The sequence below is a fragment of the Entelurus aequoreus genome, linkage group LG04, assembly GCF_033978785.1.
Source record: "Entelurus aequoreus isolate RoL-2023_Sb linkage group LG04, RoL_Eaeq_v1.1, whole genome shotgun sequence".
In the NCBI taxonomy this organism is placed as follows: Eukaryota; Metazoa; Chordata; class Actinopteri; order Syngnathiformes; family Syngnathidae; genus Entelurus; species Entelurus aequoreus.
In genome coordinates this window covers 83,497,565-83,515,671 of record NC_084734.1, presented here as the reverse complement: position 1 = coordinate 83,515,671, position 18,107 = coordinate 83,497,565, and the positions used below count along the sequence as shown (strand labels likewise).

General features: G+C 37.3%; 1 protein-coding gene across 1 annotated transcript in view; it reads left to right on the top strand.

Annotated features, from left to right (window-relative positions):
- LOC133648026 (alpha-1A adrenergic receptor-like) overlaps positions 1 to 17,011 on the top strand; it is a 29,976-nt gene extending 12,965 nt beyond the window's left edge. Inside the window, exon 2 of the mRNA XM_062043793.1 lies at positions 15,960 to 17,011. Coding sequence (XP_061899777.1) covers positions 15,960 to 16,516 — 557 coding nt within the window. The 3' untranslated portion in view covers positions 16,517 to 17,011. The remainder of the gene's footprint in view (positions 1 to 15,959) is intronic.
- Positions 17,012 to 18,107: the final 1,096 nt, after the last annotated feature.

Genomic DNA, 18,107 nt, shown 5'->3' with positions numbered 1-18,107 from the left:
TCCCTGTGTTTGGCCCACGGCCCATTGGCACATTTTCCCTTGGTGCCTTTGGGCAACGCTGGTCTAAACATTACAAAATGCCACAATTTCAGACATTTTTAATACTCAGCTCTGAACGTCTTCGGCAATTTCCATAGCTTCACGACTCTGACCATATCAGCAAATCAGTCATACCGGAAATACCCAAAAAACAGAAAGAGATGAGCTGTTTATTATTCACAATCCCTATGTAAGATATGAACACTTATGCTTTTCTTTTTTGATGCATTCTAAGTCGTAAATAAATACATTTAAAGTTTGCTAACAATGGAGTCAGTGGGGGTTCTCTATCCCGCTCACAAAACTCTGGAAATAACCATCCAAAACCCACCAACGACACTCTAATTGCACATCCTGACATGAATATTAACCAAGTATTAGTGACATGGTTATTATAAGCGCTAAAAACAAACAAACTATTTTTAGCGGCGCATTGATAACAGAGAGCCAATTACTGGCGTATGCTGCAGAATTGTGAGGCGCCGCTGCTGCTGCATGATGTCCTGGCTCATCAAGATTATAAATCATTGCTCTCTTCTGGATGATAGGAGGATTTAGCCATTATTCAATAAATTGCTCATCTGTGACATTTAGTTTATACACGATAACTGAAGACGGTGTCTGCAGGCAGCAACTTTTACTTTTAACCCTTTGTGTGGATTATGATTCATTCTTCCTATAAACCGGAATATATGAACATCCTATCAGTCGTCATCACAGTGAGAGCAGACATTGTACAGTAAGCGATCGCTTTCTTATGTCTGTAGTTTGTTTTTCTTGTTTAGCACTTAGCGATATGTCGACTACATGATACTTTGTGTTTCACTAAAGCTGGATCTGTTTAGCACATGGCTTATAAAACTTGTAGCTGACCCTCCCTATAGTCAGGCTAAAAAAATAGAAGGTTCCGGATCATAATTGTCCCCAAAGTAATCGTTGTTGGGTCTCACAAAGTCTGCTTGATTAGCATTGTTGTTGATGGGGAAGGGGTCGGTGGTTCCTCAGTCTGTCATAGCTGGGTCTTTGGCGTGGTTTGCTCTCCCGTGGTGCAAAAGAAATGGAACGGACGTGGCGTGCAGGTAAAGACATAGTTTAATTATAACTATAAACTACAAAGTACAAACAAAAGGGTACAAACAAAAGGCGCTCACAGCGGAGGTAAAAAAACTTCACTAGGAAAAAACAAAAGGCGCGCACAATGGCGGAGAACTATGAACATTAAACAAACAAAAACTTACGTGACAAGGAACTGTGAACATGGCATGAATGTGTGATGTCGCCAGGACGAACAACAGAAACATAAAAGCCTATATAGTGACATGAAAAGTGAAAACAGGTGCGTGACTAACTGTGAACAGGTGCATGACATGACTGTGAAAACGTGAGACAGGTGTGTGTGAGTCCAAACGTGGAACAGGTGAAACTAATGGTTGCTATGGTGACAAACAAAACCAGGAAGTGAAACCAGGAACTAAGGAAGTGTCCAAAAAACAAAACAGCACATGGCCAAACAAAAACATGAACACAGACATGACACAGTCTACTTAGGCTTGCTTATTATCTCTCAAAATGGCTTGCGAAGCTCCGTGAGATTGATACTATTTTGATCATATCTATTTACTCGCAAACTTTGAAAGTCTTTAGGTGTCATTAATCATGTATACATATATATATATATATATATATATATATATATATATATATATATATATATATATATATATATATATATATATATATATATATATATATATATATATATATATATATGTATATGTATATATACACATATATATATATATATATATATATATATGTATATATATATATATATATATACATATATATATATATATATATACATATACATATATACATATACATATATATACACATATATATACATATACATATATATATATGTACATATATATATATATATATACATATATACAGTATATATATATGTATGTATATATATACATATATATACATACAGTATATATATATATATATGTACATATATATATACATATATATATATATATACAGTATTCATACATATATATACAAATATATAAATATACACATACATACATACATACATACATACATATATATATATATATATATATATATATATATATATATATATATATATATATATATATATATATATATATATATATATATATATATATACGTACATATATATATTTATATACATAAATATATGTATGTATGTATGTATGTATGTATGTATGTATGTATGTATGTATGTATATATATATATATATATATATATATATATATATATATATATATATATATATATATATATATATATATATATATATATATATATATATATATATATATATATATATATATATATATTAGGGCTGCAACAACTAATCGATTCAATCGATTATAAAAATAGTTGCCGATTAATTTAGTCATCGATTCGTTGGATCTATGTTATGCGCATGCGCAGAGGCATTTTTTTTTTTTTTTTTTTTTTATTTAAAAATTGTTTTGTTGGTTTTTTTAAACATTTATTTATAAACTGCAACATTTACAAACAGCTGAGAAACAATAATCAAAATAAGTATGGTGCCAGTATACTGTTTTTTTTTCAATAAAATACTGGAAAGGATAGAAATGTAGTTTGCCTCTTTTATCCGATTATTAATCGATTAATCAAAGTAATAATCAACAGATTAATCGGTTATCAAATTAGTTGTTAGTTGCAGCCCACATATATACATACATATATATATATATTAGGGCTGCAACAACTAATCGATTAAATCCATTAAAATCGATTATAAAAATAGTTGGCGAATAATTTAGTCTTCGATTCGTTGGATCTATGCTATGCGCATGCGCAGAGGCTCCTTTTTTTATACAAGCCTTTATTTATAAACTGCAACATTTACAAACAGCGGAGAAACAATAATCAAAATAAGTATGGTGCCAGTATGCTGTTTTTTTTCAATAAAATACTGGAAATGATAGAAATGTAGTTTGTCTCTTTTATCCGATTATTAATCGATTAATCAAAGTAATAATCGACAGATTAATCGGTTATCAAATTAGTTGTTAGTTGCAGCCCATATATATATATATATATATATATATATATATATATATATATATATATATATATATATATATATATATATATATATATATATGTATATATATATATATATATATATATATATATATATATATATATATATATATATATATATATATATATATACATATATATATATATACATATACATATATATACATATATATATATATACATATACATATATATATATATATATATATATATATATATATATATATATATATATATATATATATATATATATATATATATATATATATATATATATATATATATATATATACATATATATATATATATACACCTGTGGGATGTTCCAAATAAGTGTTTGATGAGCATTCCTCAACTTTCTCAGTCTTTTTTGCCACTTGTGCCAGCTTTTTTGAAACATGTTGCAGGCATCAAATTCCAAATGAGCTAATATTTGCAAAAAAAAATAACAAAGTTTACCAGTTCGAACGTTAAGTATCTTGTCTTTGAAGTCTGTTCAATTGAACATACGTTGAAAAGGATTTGCAAATCCTTGTATTCTGTTTTTATTTACAATTTACACAACGTGCCAACTTCACTGGTTTTGGGGTTCGTATTAGAAGTGTGCATTAAACCATCACACAGCCTAAGACAGTGGCAAAACCTGATCGCTAATGCACCAGACCAAAAAAAGAAATTGACTTAATAAGTTGTTTTCGACATGATACACAGTAAAGATATGTCTATATTTAGGTCTATAACTTGCATGTCTAGCTCGGCGAAAGAGAACTCCTAGTCTTGTGGTGATAGATGTGTTATTTCACTACCGTCAGCTCTGCAACACCCCAAACAGTCACTGATGTCTCGTGAAATCATCGCTTATAAAGTGGCGCCTGAAAGTGAAATGAACTTGAATGAGTGACTCTATAGTATTCATGTTAATGTCTTCTTTTTTTTTCTAGAAAAAGAAGAAATATAGTACAAACCCTGTTTCCATATGAGTTGGGAAATTGTGTTAGATGTAAATATAAACGGAATACAATGATTTGCAAATCATTTTCAACCCATATTCAATTGAATGCACTACAGGAGACAGGTCTGGACTACAGGCAGGCCAGTCTAGTACCCGCACTCTTTTACTATGAAGCCACGTTGATGTAACACGTGGCTTGGCATTGTCTTGCTGAAATAAGCAGGGGCGTCCATGGTAACGTTGCTTGGATGGCAATATATGTTGCTCCAAAACCTGTATGTACCTTTCAGCATTAATGGCGCCTTCACAGATGTGTAAGTTACCCATGTCTTGGGCACTAATACACCCCCATACCATCACACATGCTGGCTTTTCAACTTTGCACCTATAACAATCCGGATGGTTCTTTTCCTCTTTGGTCCGGAGGACACGATGTCTACAGTTTCCAAAAAACAATTTGAAATGTCGACTCGTCAGACCACAGAACACTTTTCCACTTTGTATCAGTCCATCTTAGATGAGCTCAGGCCCAGCGAAGCCGACGGCGTTTCTGGGTGTTGTTGATAAACGGTTTTCGCCTTGCATAGGAGAGTTTTAACTTGCACTTACAGATGTAGCGACCAACTGTAGTTACTGACAGTGGGATTCTGAAGGGTTCCTGAGCCCATGTGGTGATATCCTTTACACACTGATGTCGCTTGTTGATGCAGTACAGCCTGAGGGATGGAAGGTCACGGGCTTAGCTGCTTACGTGCAGTGATTTCTCCAGATTCTCTGAACCCTTTGATGATATTACGGAGCGTAGATGGTGAAATCCCTAAATTCCTTGCAATAGCTGGTTGAGAAAGGTTTTTCTTAAACTGTTCAACAATTTGCTCACGCATTTGTTGACAAAGTGGTGACCCTCGCCCCATCCTTGTTTGTGAATGACTGAGCATTTCATGGTATCTACTTTTATACCCAATCATGGCACCCACCTGTTCCCAACTTGCCTGTTCACCTGTGGGATGTTCCAAATAAGTGTTTGATGAGCATTCCTCAACTTTATCAGTATTTATTGCCACCTTTCCCAACTTCTTTGTCACGTGTTGCTGCCATCAAATGCTAAAGTTAATGATTATTTGCACAAAAAAAAAAAATGTTTATCAGTTTGAACATCAAATATGTTGTCTTTGTAGCATATTCAACTGAATATGGCTTGAAAATTATTTGCAAATCATTGTATTCCGTTTATATTTACATCTAACACAATTTCCCAACTCATATGGAAACGGGGTTTGTAGATGTGTGCTTTGACGTATTTCATTCTTGGCAAATGGTGTGCTCCGGGACTATTGGGAACGTGTTATGGGAGTAGGAAACTCTCATGAACGCGTTAAACGTCTAACCGATGGGAGAAATGGGACAGCACGGCTCATAGGATGGGTCACCCGGGACGTTGAACCCAATTTTCCATAAATATCATCATGTTGTTTCACAGACACTAATCTACAAGAGCATTTAAAATGAAATGATTGTAATTATAGCCTCGCTGGTCCAACATAATGATTCATGTGTCTGCATGAAGGAAGGAGTGTTCATAGCTCACTGTGATTAAATGATCACATATTAGGGATGCTCAATATTGCCTCGCTTACCCATGTCCAATATATGCCAATACTGTCCTATTCTTCACTTCTGATGCGTATTTTAACTGATATTCATTATGTAGCATCTCCTCCCTCCATCTGTCATGAATGAACACACTATGCTTCATGTGCTGTGAAGATGCACGTCACGATTAAACACATTTTGTGCAAAATAGGACAAATACTATGTAAAGTTCTTGGAATGAAACTTTGACACAGTCTATTTAGTGAACTTGTAAATCTCCAGTACAACTGTTCATATGTCTCTTTAACCTTTTCTGCCATCTCCAATACAGCAAATGAACTTAAGCCGCCCTCTAGTGGGCGGAACAGGGGTTACAGGCTGAGACACACAACATGAGCAAATATAATAACAAAAAATTAAAGCTGCAAGCAGCGATGGACGGGACCGACTTTGAGGGCTCATAAAATCCAAACCGGAGCAGTAATTAAAACTCTTTCATTAACTTTTAATCAGAAGGGTTCAATCTCTCTCCTGTGCTAATTTGAAGCCGACACGACAAACGCGCTCAGAGGAGATCATGTTTGAAAAAAAGGTGACTGGTTTTACACAACTTTTCTTTTGAAGGGGGAATTGCAAACTTCCTGTTGATTTTTGCTGGGGGTTGTCAGTGTATGAAATATAGGTCTAAGTGAGACCTACATAGAGGTTTTTGTTTCATGTCTCTACGACATTCCTACTGGGAGTTACAGGCAGTTTTGGCTGTGTTTTCTTCCTAGGGGGCGCTAGAGCGCAATTTTGAGTTTTGGGGTTTGGTTTTTTGATTGGATCGCAATTTTCCCCAGTCCTGATTGTGTATGTCCAATTTGGTGAGTTGTGAATCATTATAAGGGGGTCAAATTACAGCTCAAAGAGGCGGCGGTATAATAATAAAGAATAAAGAATAATAATAATTAAAGCTGCAAGCAGCGTTGGTCGGGTCCGCATTTTGGCAGGTGCTAGTCCTAGGTGTCCCAATACTTTTGTCCAGTGGTAGTCCTGAGTGAGACCTACATAGAGGTTTTTGTTTCGTATCTCTACGATATTCGTACTGGGAGTTAGAGGAAGTTGTGTCTGTGTCTTGTTCCTAGGTGCTGCGGCACAGTGGTTGTTTTCTTTGAATGCGCGTAAAATCACAGCAGCGAAGCAACTTTAGTGCTGCGGGTCTTTGAAGGCTCGTAAAATCAAAACGGTAGCACTAAACATAACGCCGTCGTCAACTTTTAATCATAAGGGTTCAATCTTTGTCCTTTAGCAGTTTGAAGCTGAAACGACAAACGCGCTCGGAGGAGATAATGTTTGATGTTTGGTGACCGGTTTTAACAAAAAATTTTGTTTAGAAGGAGGTATTGCAAACTTCCTGTTGATTTTTGCTGAAGGATGTCAATCTATGCAATGTAGGTCTAGGTGAGACCTACATAGAGGTTTCATGTCTCTAAGACGTTCCTACCGGAAGTTACAAGCAGTTTTGTCTGAGTTTTCCGCTGAGGAGCAGTTTTTTCTCTGTTTTATTCAAAAATTGCGCTAGAGCACAATTTTGAGTTTTGGGGTTCGGTTTTTCTTTTTAGATCGCAATTTCTACCAGTCCCGATGTGTGTGAAAAGTTTGGTGAGTTTTGAGGTATTTTAAGGGGGTCAAATTACAGCTCAAAGAGGCAAAAATTAGTGTTTTTAGTACTTTTTTGTCTTAAATGAGAAATTGCCAACTTCCTGTTGGTTTTTGCCCGAGGATGTTAAATTATGAAATGTAGGTCTAAGTCAGACTTACATAGAGGTTTTTGTTTCATGTCTCTACGACCTTCCTAGTGGGAGTTACAGGCAGTTTGTTTTTGTTTTTTCCTAGGGGGCGCTAGAGCGCAATTTTGATTTTTGGGGTTTGGTTTTTTTATTTTATGGAAATTTTCGCAGGTCCTGATGTGTGTGTCAAATTTGGTGAGTTTTGAAGCATGTTAAGTGGGTCAAATTAGCGTTTTTTGTGGCGGCGGAAGAATAAAGAATAATAATAAAACCTTACAAATTCAATAGGGTCCTTTCGTCCCATTGTCAAAGGACTCCCTTTAGGATTCCTTTGACAATGGTCCTGTGCGGACCCTAATAATAAAAAACGCTAGAAATTCAATAGGGTCCTCCGTCCCAAAGGGACACCCGGTCCCTAAATATCACTTTAACAACACCACATCATGTTGTATATCATAACGACATTACAGACCATATTTTATTTATTTTTTCAAACATTTTATTTTGACAGAATTGTCATTGCAAAAAATATAGTATTACTATTCATTTTGACCATACATGCTTATTTACTATAACCGCGGATGGTTATCGGAAAAAGCTGAGGGTTGTTATACGGTCAGTGATTAGGTCGACGCATGCACATTTCACTTTCAAATCAACCCTGACTGGACTTTTGTGGTGCATTCAAGTAAAACAGGTAAAACATGTCCCTACACGACATTCTGATTTGTGACTAAATATTGAGCTCTTTTTTTAAGTTATTTTAAATGATGCATGCAAGTAATAACCTGATTAAAAATGTCATCATTTAACAGAACTAATTGTATTATGATTTACACTCCAGCTTCAACTGGTCTTGAAATGATGCTGACAATAATAATATTTATCGGCAACAATTTGTGGGCCAATATATTGTTCAGCAAAATTAGTGTACGTCAGTGCTTCTCAATTACCGTATTTTACGGACCATAGGGCGCACCGGATTATAAGGCGCACTGCCGATGAGCGGGTCTAGTCAGGTCTATTTTCATACAAAAAGCGCATCGGATTATAAGGCGCATTAAAGGCCTACTGAAATGAATTTTTTTTTATTTAAACGGGGATAGCAGATCTATTCTATGTGTCATACTTGATCATTTCGCGATATTGCCATATTTTTGCTGAAAGGATTTAGTATAGAACAACGACGATAAAGATCGCAACTTTTGGTATCTGATAAAAAAAAAGGCTTGCGTGACGTAGTCAATTGAACATTTCCGCAAAGTTGCCTATTGTTTACAATGATGGCCGCCAGAAGTGAGAGCGATTCGGACCGAGAAAGCGACGATTTCCCCATTAATTTGAGCGAGGATGAAAGATTTGTGGATGAGGAAAGTGCAAGTGAAGGACTAGTAGGGAGTGGAAGCGATTCAGATAGGGAAGATGCTGTGAGAGGCGGGTGGGACCTGATATTCAGCTGGGAATGACTACAACAGTAAATAAACACAAGACATATATATACTCTATAAGCCACAACACAACCAGGCTTATATTTAATATGCCACAAATTAATCCCGCATAAAAACACCTAGGTGTTTGTTATGCTAGCTCCTAGCTCCTAGCTACTAGCTACCGTTCATACAACCCGCCAATACAATTCAAACACCTGCACAACACACACACTCACTCAGCCCAAAGGACCGTTCACCTAACCCAAGGTTCATAAAGCTTATATATTTAAGCAAAGTTACGTACGTGACGCGCACGTACAGGCAAGAGATCAAATGTTTGGAAGCGCAGCCGCGTACTCACGGTACCGCGTCTGCGTCTGTGTATCCAAATCAAAGTCCTCCTGGTTAGAGTCTCTGTTGTCTGAGTTCTTCGATCTTGACTGCATCTTTCGGGAATGTAAACAATGAAACACCGGCTGTGTTGTGTTGCTGACTTCCCTCGCAAAATACTCCGCTTCGCACCGACAACTTTCTTCTTTGCTTGCTCAGCTTCTTTCTCCATAATGCAATGAACAAATTGCAACAGATTCACCAACACAGATGTCCAGAATACTGTGGAATAATGAGATGAAAACCGAGCTATTTCGTATTGGCTTCAATGGGGAGCCATACCTCTGTTTCACTGGCTACGTCACGCGCATACGTCATCCTGCAAAGGCGTTTTCAACCGGAAGTTTAGCGGGAAATTTAAAATGTCACTTTATAAGTTAACCCGGCCGTATTGGCATGTGTTGCAATGTTAAGATTTCATCATTGATATATAAACTATGTGGTCGGTAGTAGTGGCTTTCAGTAGGCCTTTAAAGGGGTCATATTATGATTTTTTTTTCTTCTAAATGTAAAAGACTTCCTTGTGGTCTACATAACATGTAATGGTGGTTCTTTGGTCAAAATGTTGCATAGATGATGTTTTACAGATCATCTTCAAGTCGCTTTCTGACAGTCGCTTCAGGATGCGCCGTTTTGTGGGCGGTCTTATTTACGTGGCTCACCTTCGACAGCGTCTTCTCCCCATCATCTTTGTTGTAGCGGTGTAGCGTGCAAGGACGGGAGTGGAAGAAGTGTCAAAAGATGGCGCTAACTGTTTTAATGACATCCAGACTTTACTTCAATCAATAACGGAGCAGCATCTCCTCATCCGTGGCTCACTAGTGCAACAACAACAACACCGGAAATGTGTCCCGTGAAAAAACGTCTGACCGGAACTCTCTAATAACTAAAGTTTCTTGGGTGAATAATGTAAACTCACTACACCGGTATGTTTTAGCGCTTTCATGGCGAGTTTACTGACAGCTATAAGTAAGAACTTTACACTACTTTATATTAGAAATGGCAACAGCGGAGGATGAATGTCCCATAACAAGAAGATAGAGAAGAAGAAGAAGCTTATCAACTACAGGCGAACGCACATTTTCAGGACTTATGCAGATCCCAAATACAGATCAGCAGGTACCAGAAGGCAAGAAAAATGTATTTTGCATAATATTGCGAAACAAAATGCCAGATAATATGTCTTACCTTATACACACACCATAATAATACTGGTATGTTGAAGCACAGTACAATCCATCTAGCGGTGCGGCTTCATAGCTTACCAAAGTCGTACTAAAACATTTTGATAGATTTTTGAGCGCCGTGTGTAATGTTCTATATTGCCGATGGAACATATAAAATGTTGGTGTTGTTTACTTGAGTCATATTGCAGTCTACACGTATCTCTTATGTGTGACTGCCATTTACTGGTCACACTTATCATTTCACCATGAACCAAATAAAATAGCTTCGAGGTCGGTAAGCACAACCAAAATTATTCCGTACATTAGGCGCACCGGGTTATAAGGCGCACTGTCGAGCTTTGAGAAAATTAAAGGATTTTAAGTGCGCCTTATAGTCCGAAAAATACGGTATTTTCTGTTACGCCCCCCCCCTAAGAAGAAGAAAACATTTCACACACCCCTCCACTCTCTGCTGCGACTATAAATAGTATCGTTTGTCTATAAAATTGCACACTTCTGCATAATATTGTATCCTTATTGAAATTAAAGAAAAGAAAACAAAAAACAAATATAGACCAACTCACAACAAACAATAACTTTATTAACATTGTTTACTTGGTGACAGAAAATAATTTGCATTAAAAAATGCAATCCTTATCCAATTTTTTTTTTAAATTGCCCGACTTGGTCAAAACCATTTGATACTGAAATAAGAAATGAAATAATCTCAATGAATAATAAGACTTTCAAATTGGTAAACAACATTAACTCAGGAGCACAGTATATAAAACACTTTAACCGACAACACAAAAATGGATAAAACAATTTGTGCAGATTATTTTTTAATCAAAATGAGAGTCAGGATTAATGGCTACATTGAGTAGGTTCTGTAGTACACAACTTTTTGAAGAGGGGTTTGACGTATGATACTGCATGATACTGATAAAGCATGTTCCCCGGGGTTACTATCTGAGAAGAACTGGTGTGCGTACAGAAAGCTAATGTGAAGTTTTTGATCAAGTTGTGTTTTGCTTAGTACGTAAATAGACGTGGGTAAAGTATTTTTGTCATCTAACCGTGGCATACGCATAGTGACAGTGATGTTGAAAAGGAATGGATTAGGGCTGCAACAACTAATCGATTAAATCGATTAAAATCGATTAAAATCGATTATAAAAATAGTTGGCGATTAATTTAGTCATCGATTTGTTGGATCTATGCTATGCGCATGCACAGAGGCATTTTTTTTTTTTTTTTTTTTTTTTAAATAAACCTTTATCTATAAACTGCAACATGTACAAACAGCTAAGAAACAATAATCCAAATAAGTATGGTGCCAGTATGCTGGGTTTTTTTCAATAAAATACTGGAAAGGATAGAAATGTAGTTTGTCTCTTTTATCCGATTATTAATCGATTAATCGAAGTAATAATCGACAGATTAATCGATTATCAAATTAATCGTTAGTTGCAGCCCTAGAATGGATGAATGAAGTTCTTTATTCTCATTGCTTTCAGAGAGACCGGAGCAGCACCGGAGCGTCATCATTTAAAAATAATAATAAATAAAAAACTACAGACAATAATACACGATTAAAAAAGTATGCAATATAAAAAATCACTAAGTGGGATACATACTGTAAAAAGTTACATATCCATCGCACAGTCCTAGTTTGGCCTGACAGTTGAAAGATGGTGGTTACAGCCTGTGGATAAAAACAGTTTTTAGTCAGTTTGTTTGGTTTTTAAGGAACATGAACCTTTTTTCCTGAAGGTAGAGGGGCTAACTTGCAGTGATCAGGGTGATTTTGATCCAGTGCGTCTTTGTCAGATGGCCAGTGTAAATGTCGGTGAGAGAAAGCAGTGATGTTCGTGATGTAGGTAAACGAGGGGCGGGGGCGTATTGGGTTTCATTACATCCAAACGAACCGTAAGCAGACATACTCTGAAAGGGTGTTTTAATGTAACCGTGGAGCAAAACTTGCACCATATCCAATACATATTATCTAGACCAGTGGTTCTTAAAGGCCTACTGAAAGCCACTACTACCGACCACGCGGTCTGATAGTTTATACATCAATGATGAAATCTTAACATTGCAACACATGCCAATACGGCCGGGTTAACTTATAAAGTGCAATTTTAAATTTCCCGCTAAACTTCCGGTTGAAAAACTCCTTTGGATATGACGTATGCGCGTGACGTCACGACGGCAACGGAAGTATTCATACCCAATGTGTCACCATACAAAAAGCTCTGTTTTCATCAAACAATTCCACAGTATTCTGGACATCTGTGTTGGTGAATCTTTTGCAATTTGTTTAATGAACAATGGAGATTGCAAAGAAGAAAGTTGTAGGTGGGATCGGTGTATTAGCGGCTGGCTGTAGCAACACATCAAGGAGTACTTACTTGGATAGCAGACGCGCTAGCCGATGCTAGCCGCCACCGCATCTGTGATCGGGTGAAGTCCTTCGTCGCGCCGTCGATCGCTGGAACGCAGGTGAGCACGGGTGTTGATGAGCCGATGAGGGCTGGCTGGCGTAGGTGGAGCGCTAATGTTTTTATCATAGCTCTGTGAGGTCCGGTTGCTAAGTTGCTAAGTTAGCTTCAGCGCCGTTAGCAACAGCATTGTTAAGCTTTGCCAGGCTGAGAATTATTAACCGTGTAGTTACATGTCCATGGTTTAATAGTATTGTTGATCTTCTGTCTATCCTTCCAGTCAGGGATTCATTTATTTTGTTTCTATCTGCATTTGAGCCAGATGCTATCACGTTAGCTCAGTAGCTACAAAGCTTCACTGATGTATTGTCGTGGAGATAAAAGTCACTGTGAATGTCCATTTTGCGTTCTCGACTCTCATTTTCAAGAGGATATAGTATCCGAGGTGGTTTAAAATACAAATCCGTGATCCACAATACAAAAAGGAGAGTGTGTGGAATCCAATGAGACCTTGTACCTAAGTTACGGTCAAAGCGAAAAAAGATACACCCTGCACTGCCTCTCTAGTTCTTCACTCTAACGTTCCTCATCCACAAATCTTTCATCCTCGCTCAAATTAATGGGGTAATCGTCGCTTTTTCTCGGTCCGAATCTCTCTCACTCCATTGTAAACAACGGGGAATTGTGAGGAATCCTACCTCCTGTGACGTCACGCTACTTCGGGTATAGGCAAGGCTTTTTTTATCAGCGACCAAAAGTTGCGAACTTTATCGTCGTTGTTCTATACTAAATCCTTTCAGCAAAAATATGGCAATATCGCGAAATGATCAAGTATGACACATAGAATGGATCTGCTATTCCCGTTTAAATAAATAAAAATCATTTCAGTAGGCCTTTAACCTTGTTGGAGGTACCGAACCCCACCAGTTTCATATGCGCATTCACCGAACCCTTCTTTAGTGAAAAATAAAAAAAAATGTTTTTTTCAAATTCAAGACAAAGTTATATGTTTTTTTTACTGGTGCACAAAATGTACCTTGCATGAACATCACCTTGTTCAAAGAACAAAACCAACACAGTGCATGAACTCACAACAAATTACACACCTGCAAATCAGTCTGACTTCTGCTGTTGCCTTTGAGAGACCAGTTCAGATATGCGTGGCTTCACATTGGCAAGTGCCACTCTCATGTCATTTTCACATCAAAGTCTGTTCTTTTTCTTCGTTTTTATGTCCAGCATCCTCAAAAAGGATTGCTCGCAAAGATATGTTGTAACAAATGGTATAAAAAATTCCAGGGCTTAACTAATAACTGGATACTTTTCCATTTGTCGACACCAAAATGTTGAGAGCGTTGTTGTTCTGAAGAGTTGCTGTTGAACCTGGCTCTGCTGAATTTCAATGATTTCGTCGAGGTATTCATCATTGACATTCGCTGTCTCAATCAATCAATCAATCAATCAATGCTTATTTATATAGCCCTAAATCACAAGTGTCTCAAAGGGCTTTACAAGCCACAACGACATCCTCGGTACAGAGCCCACATACGGGCAAGGAAAAACTCACCCCAGTGGGACGTCAATGTGAATGACTATGAGAAACCTTGGAGAGGACCGCATATGTGGGTAACCCCACCCCACCCCCCCCCCCCCCCTCTAGGGGAGACCGAAAGCAATGGATGTCGAGTGGGTCTGACATAATATTGTGAAAGTCCAACACATCAGCGAAAGTCCAGTCCATAGTGGGGCCAGCAGGAACCATCCCGAGCGGAGACGGGTCAGCAGCGTAGAGATGTCCCCATCCGATGGACAGGCTAGCGGTCCACCCCGGGTTGGGAGCAGAGTAGAAAAGAAAAGAAAAGAAAAGAAACGGCAGATCAACTGGTCTAAAAAGGGAGTCTATTTAAAGGCTAGAGTATACAAATGAGTTTTAAGATGAGACTTAAATGTTTCTACTGAGGTAGCATCTCTAACTTTTACCGGGAGGGCATTCCAGAGTACTGGAGCCCGAATAGAAAACGCTCTATAGCCCGCAGACTTTTTTTGGGCTCTGGGAATCACTAATAAGCCGGAGTTCTTTGAACGCAGATTTCTTGCCGGGACATATGGTACAATACAATCGGCAAGATAGGCAGGAGCTTGACCGTGTAGTATTTTATACGTAAGTAGTAAAACCTTAAAGTCGCATCTTAGATGCACAGGAAGCCACTGCAAGTGAGCCAGTATAGGCGTAATATGATCAAACTTTCTTGTTTTTGTCAAAAGTCTAGCAGCCGCATTTTGTACCAACTGTAATCTTTTAATGCTAGACATAGTCTCAACAGCAAACGTGAACGGCTGCCTCACCCATGCTGGAGATGACTCTCTTGTAGGGAAATATCCGTCGAGAGACTTTGCAAGCTCATCTAAGTGCGTGGCAATTGTTTGCTTCAGTTCCATGGGTACAGAAATGTCTCGGATTCCAGACACATCTCGCCCCTTAAATGTGCTCCACTGAATGCTCAAGGAGTTTTTGCGTTTGCTCACGCATATGGAAAATTAGAGGGAACATTGTTTGGGGGTATTCATAATACGCCGATAGGGAGAAGTTTTATTTACACGATGAGTCGGGTGTGTCTTGACCTCCGCGGTGGAGGCTCCGCCGAACCCCTTGGGTTCGATCGAACCTAGGTTAAGAACCACTGATCTAGACCTAACTAAATCATTTGAGAAACAACCAATTGAAGTTAATATAGCACATTTCTGCACATGAAGGACAACAAATTAGACTTTGTGTGGTGGTTGGCTTAAAAGACCCGTAACAAAACTATTTACATGGCTGTAGTGGTCAAAATCATATAATTTAATGTAAAATAACGCAATGACAATCTCTCCAGCAGTGTGTTTGTCAAGACTTAGAATTTCCCAGAATGTTCTACTTAGTTGACTACTGAACTTTGTGGCAATGTTGCCAGTTTAGCTCGGACTGGTCACTTCTGTTTGAGCACTATAATAAATGCATTTATTAAATGTTTCTATTTTGATTTTATACTCCTTTTAGGTTCTTTCAATGTGAACCTGCGACCACCTGATACTCTCTTCAAAGTGATCTTCTGGCTGGGCTACTTCAACAGCTGCCTCAATCCCATCATCTACCCTTGCTACAACCGCGAGTTTAAGCACGCCTTCATCCGCATCCTGCGGTGTCAGTGTCACCAGCGTAAACGCCCCGGGTGGAAGGCGTATAATTACCGTTCCTCCACATTCAGATCCTCTGGACATTCACGCAAAGGTTCTAACGACCACACCCCCGGGGGGTGTTTGAACGGCAGTCAGCGGACTCTGCCCTCGTCAACCAGTCCGAGCCCTAGCTACTTGAGCTATGGCCTGCCACCTTGTTCTGAGGGCGAGGCGTTGTCCACGTGGACTGCAACGGCCTCTACACCCAACATGTTGCCCGGCAGCCCCACGGACTACAACTGGGAATGCCTGATCGCCGATTCTAAGGAAGGGGAGCTGACTGATGGCGTTTTTTCTTTCTCTTTTGGGAAGTTCAGGAAGGAAAAGGTCAAGGCAGAGGTTGAACAAACGTGCACAGAACCACCTTACAATGTCTGAGTGCATCCACTGTAGATTACAAGTATTTATGAAACAAAGTTTCTGTGGTTTCTTTATATGTTGACAACATTAGGGGCAGATGGTCACTGAGTAAGGAGGTTTGGTAAAGTTAATAAATACTTACATTTAAAGATCCACATCTTATCTGTGACCTGATATGTATTCATTTCAGTTTCTCTATCTGTTTATTGTGAAAATAAAATCCAACATGGTGTGTTGAACTGTGTACACATATGGCATGATGATACTCAGTCACGGTATGCACTAAACTAGGGGTCACCAACCTTTTTGAAACCAAGAGCTACTTCTTGGGTACTGATTAATGCGAAGGGCTACCAGTTTGATACGCACTTAAATAAATTGCCAGAAATAGCCAATTTGCTCAATTTACCTTTAACTCTATGTTATTATTAATAATTAATGATGTTTACACTTAATTGAACGGTTTAAAAGAGGAGAAAACACGAAAAAAATGACAATAAAATTTTGAAACATAGTTTATCTTCAATTTCGACTCTTTAAAATTCAAAATTCAACCGAAAAAAAGAAGAGAAAAACTAGCTAATTTGAATCTTTTTGAAAAAATTAAAAAAATTATTTATGGAACATCATTAGTAATTTTTCCTGATTAAGATTAATTTTAGAATTTTGATGACATGTTTTAAATAGGTTAAAATCCAATCTGCACTTTGTTAGAATATATGATAATGATAAATAAATGATAACAAATTGGACCAAGCTATATTTCTAACAAAGACAAATCATTATTTCTTCTAGATTTTCCAGAACAAAAATTTTAAAAGAAATTCAAAAGACTTTGAAATAAGATTTAAATTTGATTCTACAGATTTTCTAGATTTGCCAGAATAATTTTTTTGAATTTTAATCATAATAAGTTTGAAGAAATATTTCACAAATATTCTTCGTCAAAATAACAGAAGCTAAAATGAAGAATTAACTTAAAATTTATTTATTATTCTTTACAATAAAAAAAATAAATTTACTTGAACATTGATTTAAATTGTCAGGAAAGAAGAGGAAGGAATTTAAAAGGTAAAAAGGTATATGTGTTTAAAAATCCTAAAATCATTTTTAAGGTTGTATTTTTTCTCTAAAATTGTCTTTCTGAAAGTTATAAGAAGCAAAGTAAAAAAATTAATGAATTTATTTAAACAAGTGAAGACCAAGTCTTTAAAATATTTTCTTGGATTTTCAAATTCTATTTGAGTTTTGTCTCTCTTAGAATTAAAAATGTCGGGCAAAGCGAGACCAGCTTGCTAGTAAATAAATAACATTTAAAAAATAGAGGCAGCTCACTGGTAAGTGCTGCTATTTGAGTTATTTTTAGAACAGGCCGGCGGGCGACTCATCTGGTCCTTACGGGCTACCTGGTGCCTGCGGGCACCGCGTTGGTGACCCCTGCACTAAACACTATAACCATCAGAATGGTTATAGTGAATGAGATCAATGCAAAAGCTGTATCAATATTCAGTACAAGTCCATGCAGCGCAACCTACGAGCACAGAGTTATGTATTATCTATCTCATTAGTCTGTGCAAGCAGTTATAACATTGTACTTGTAATACTCTCA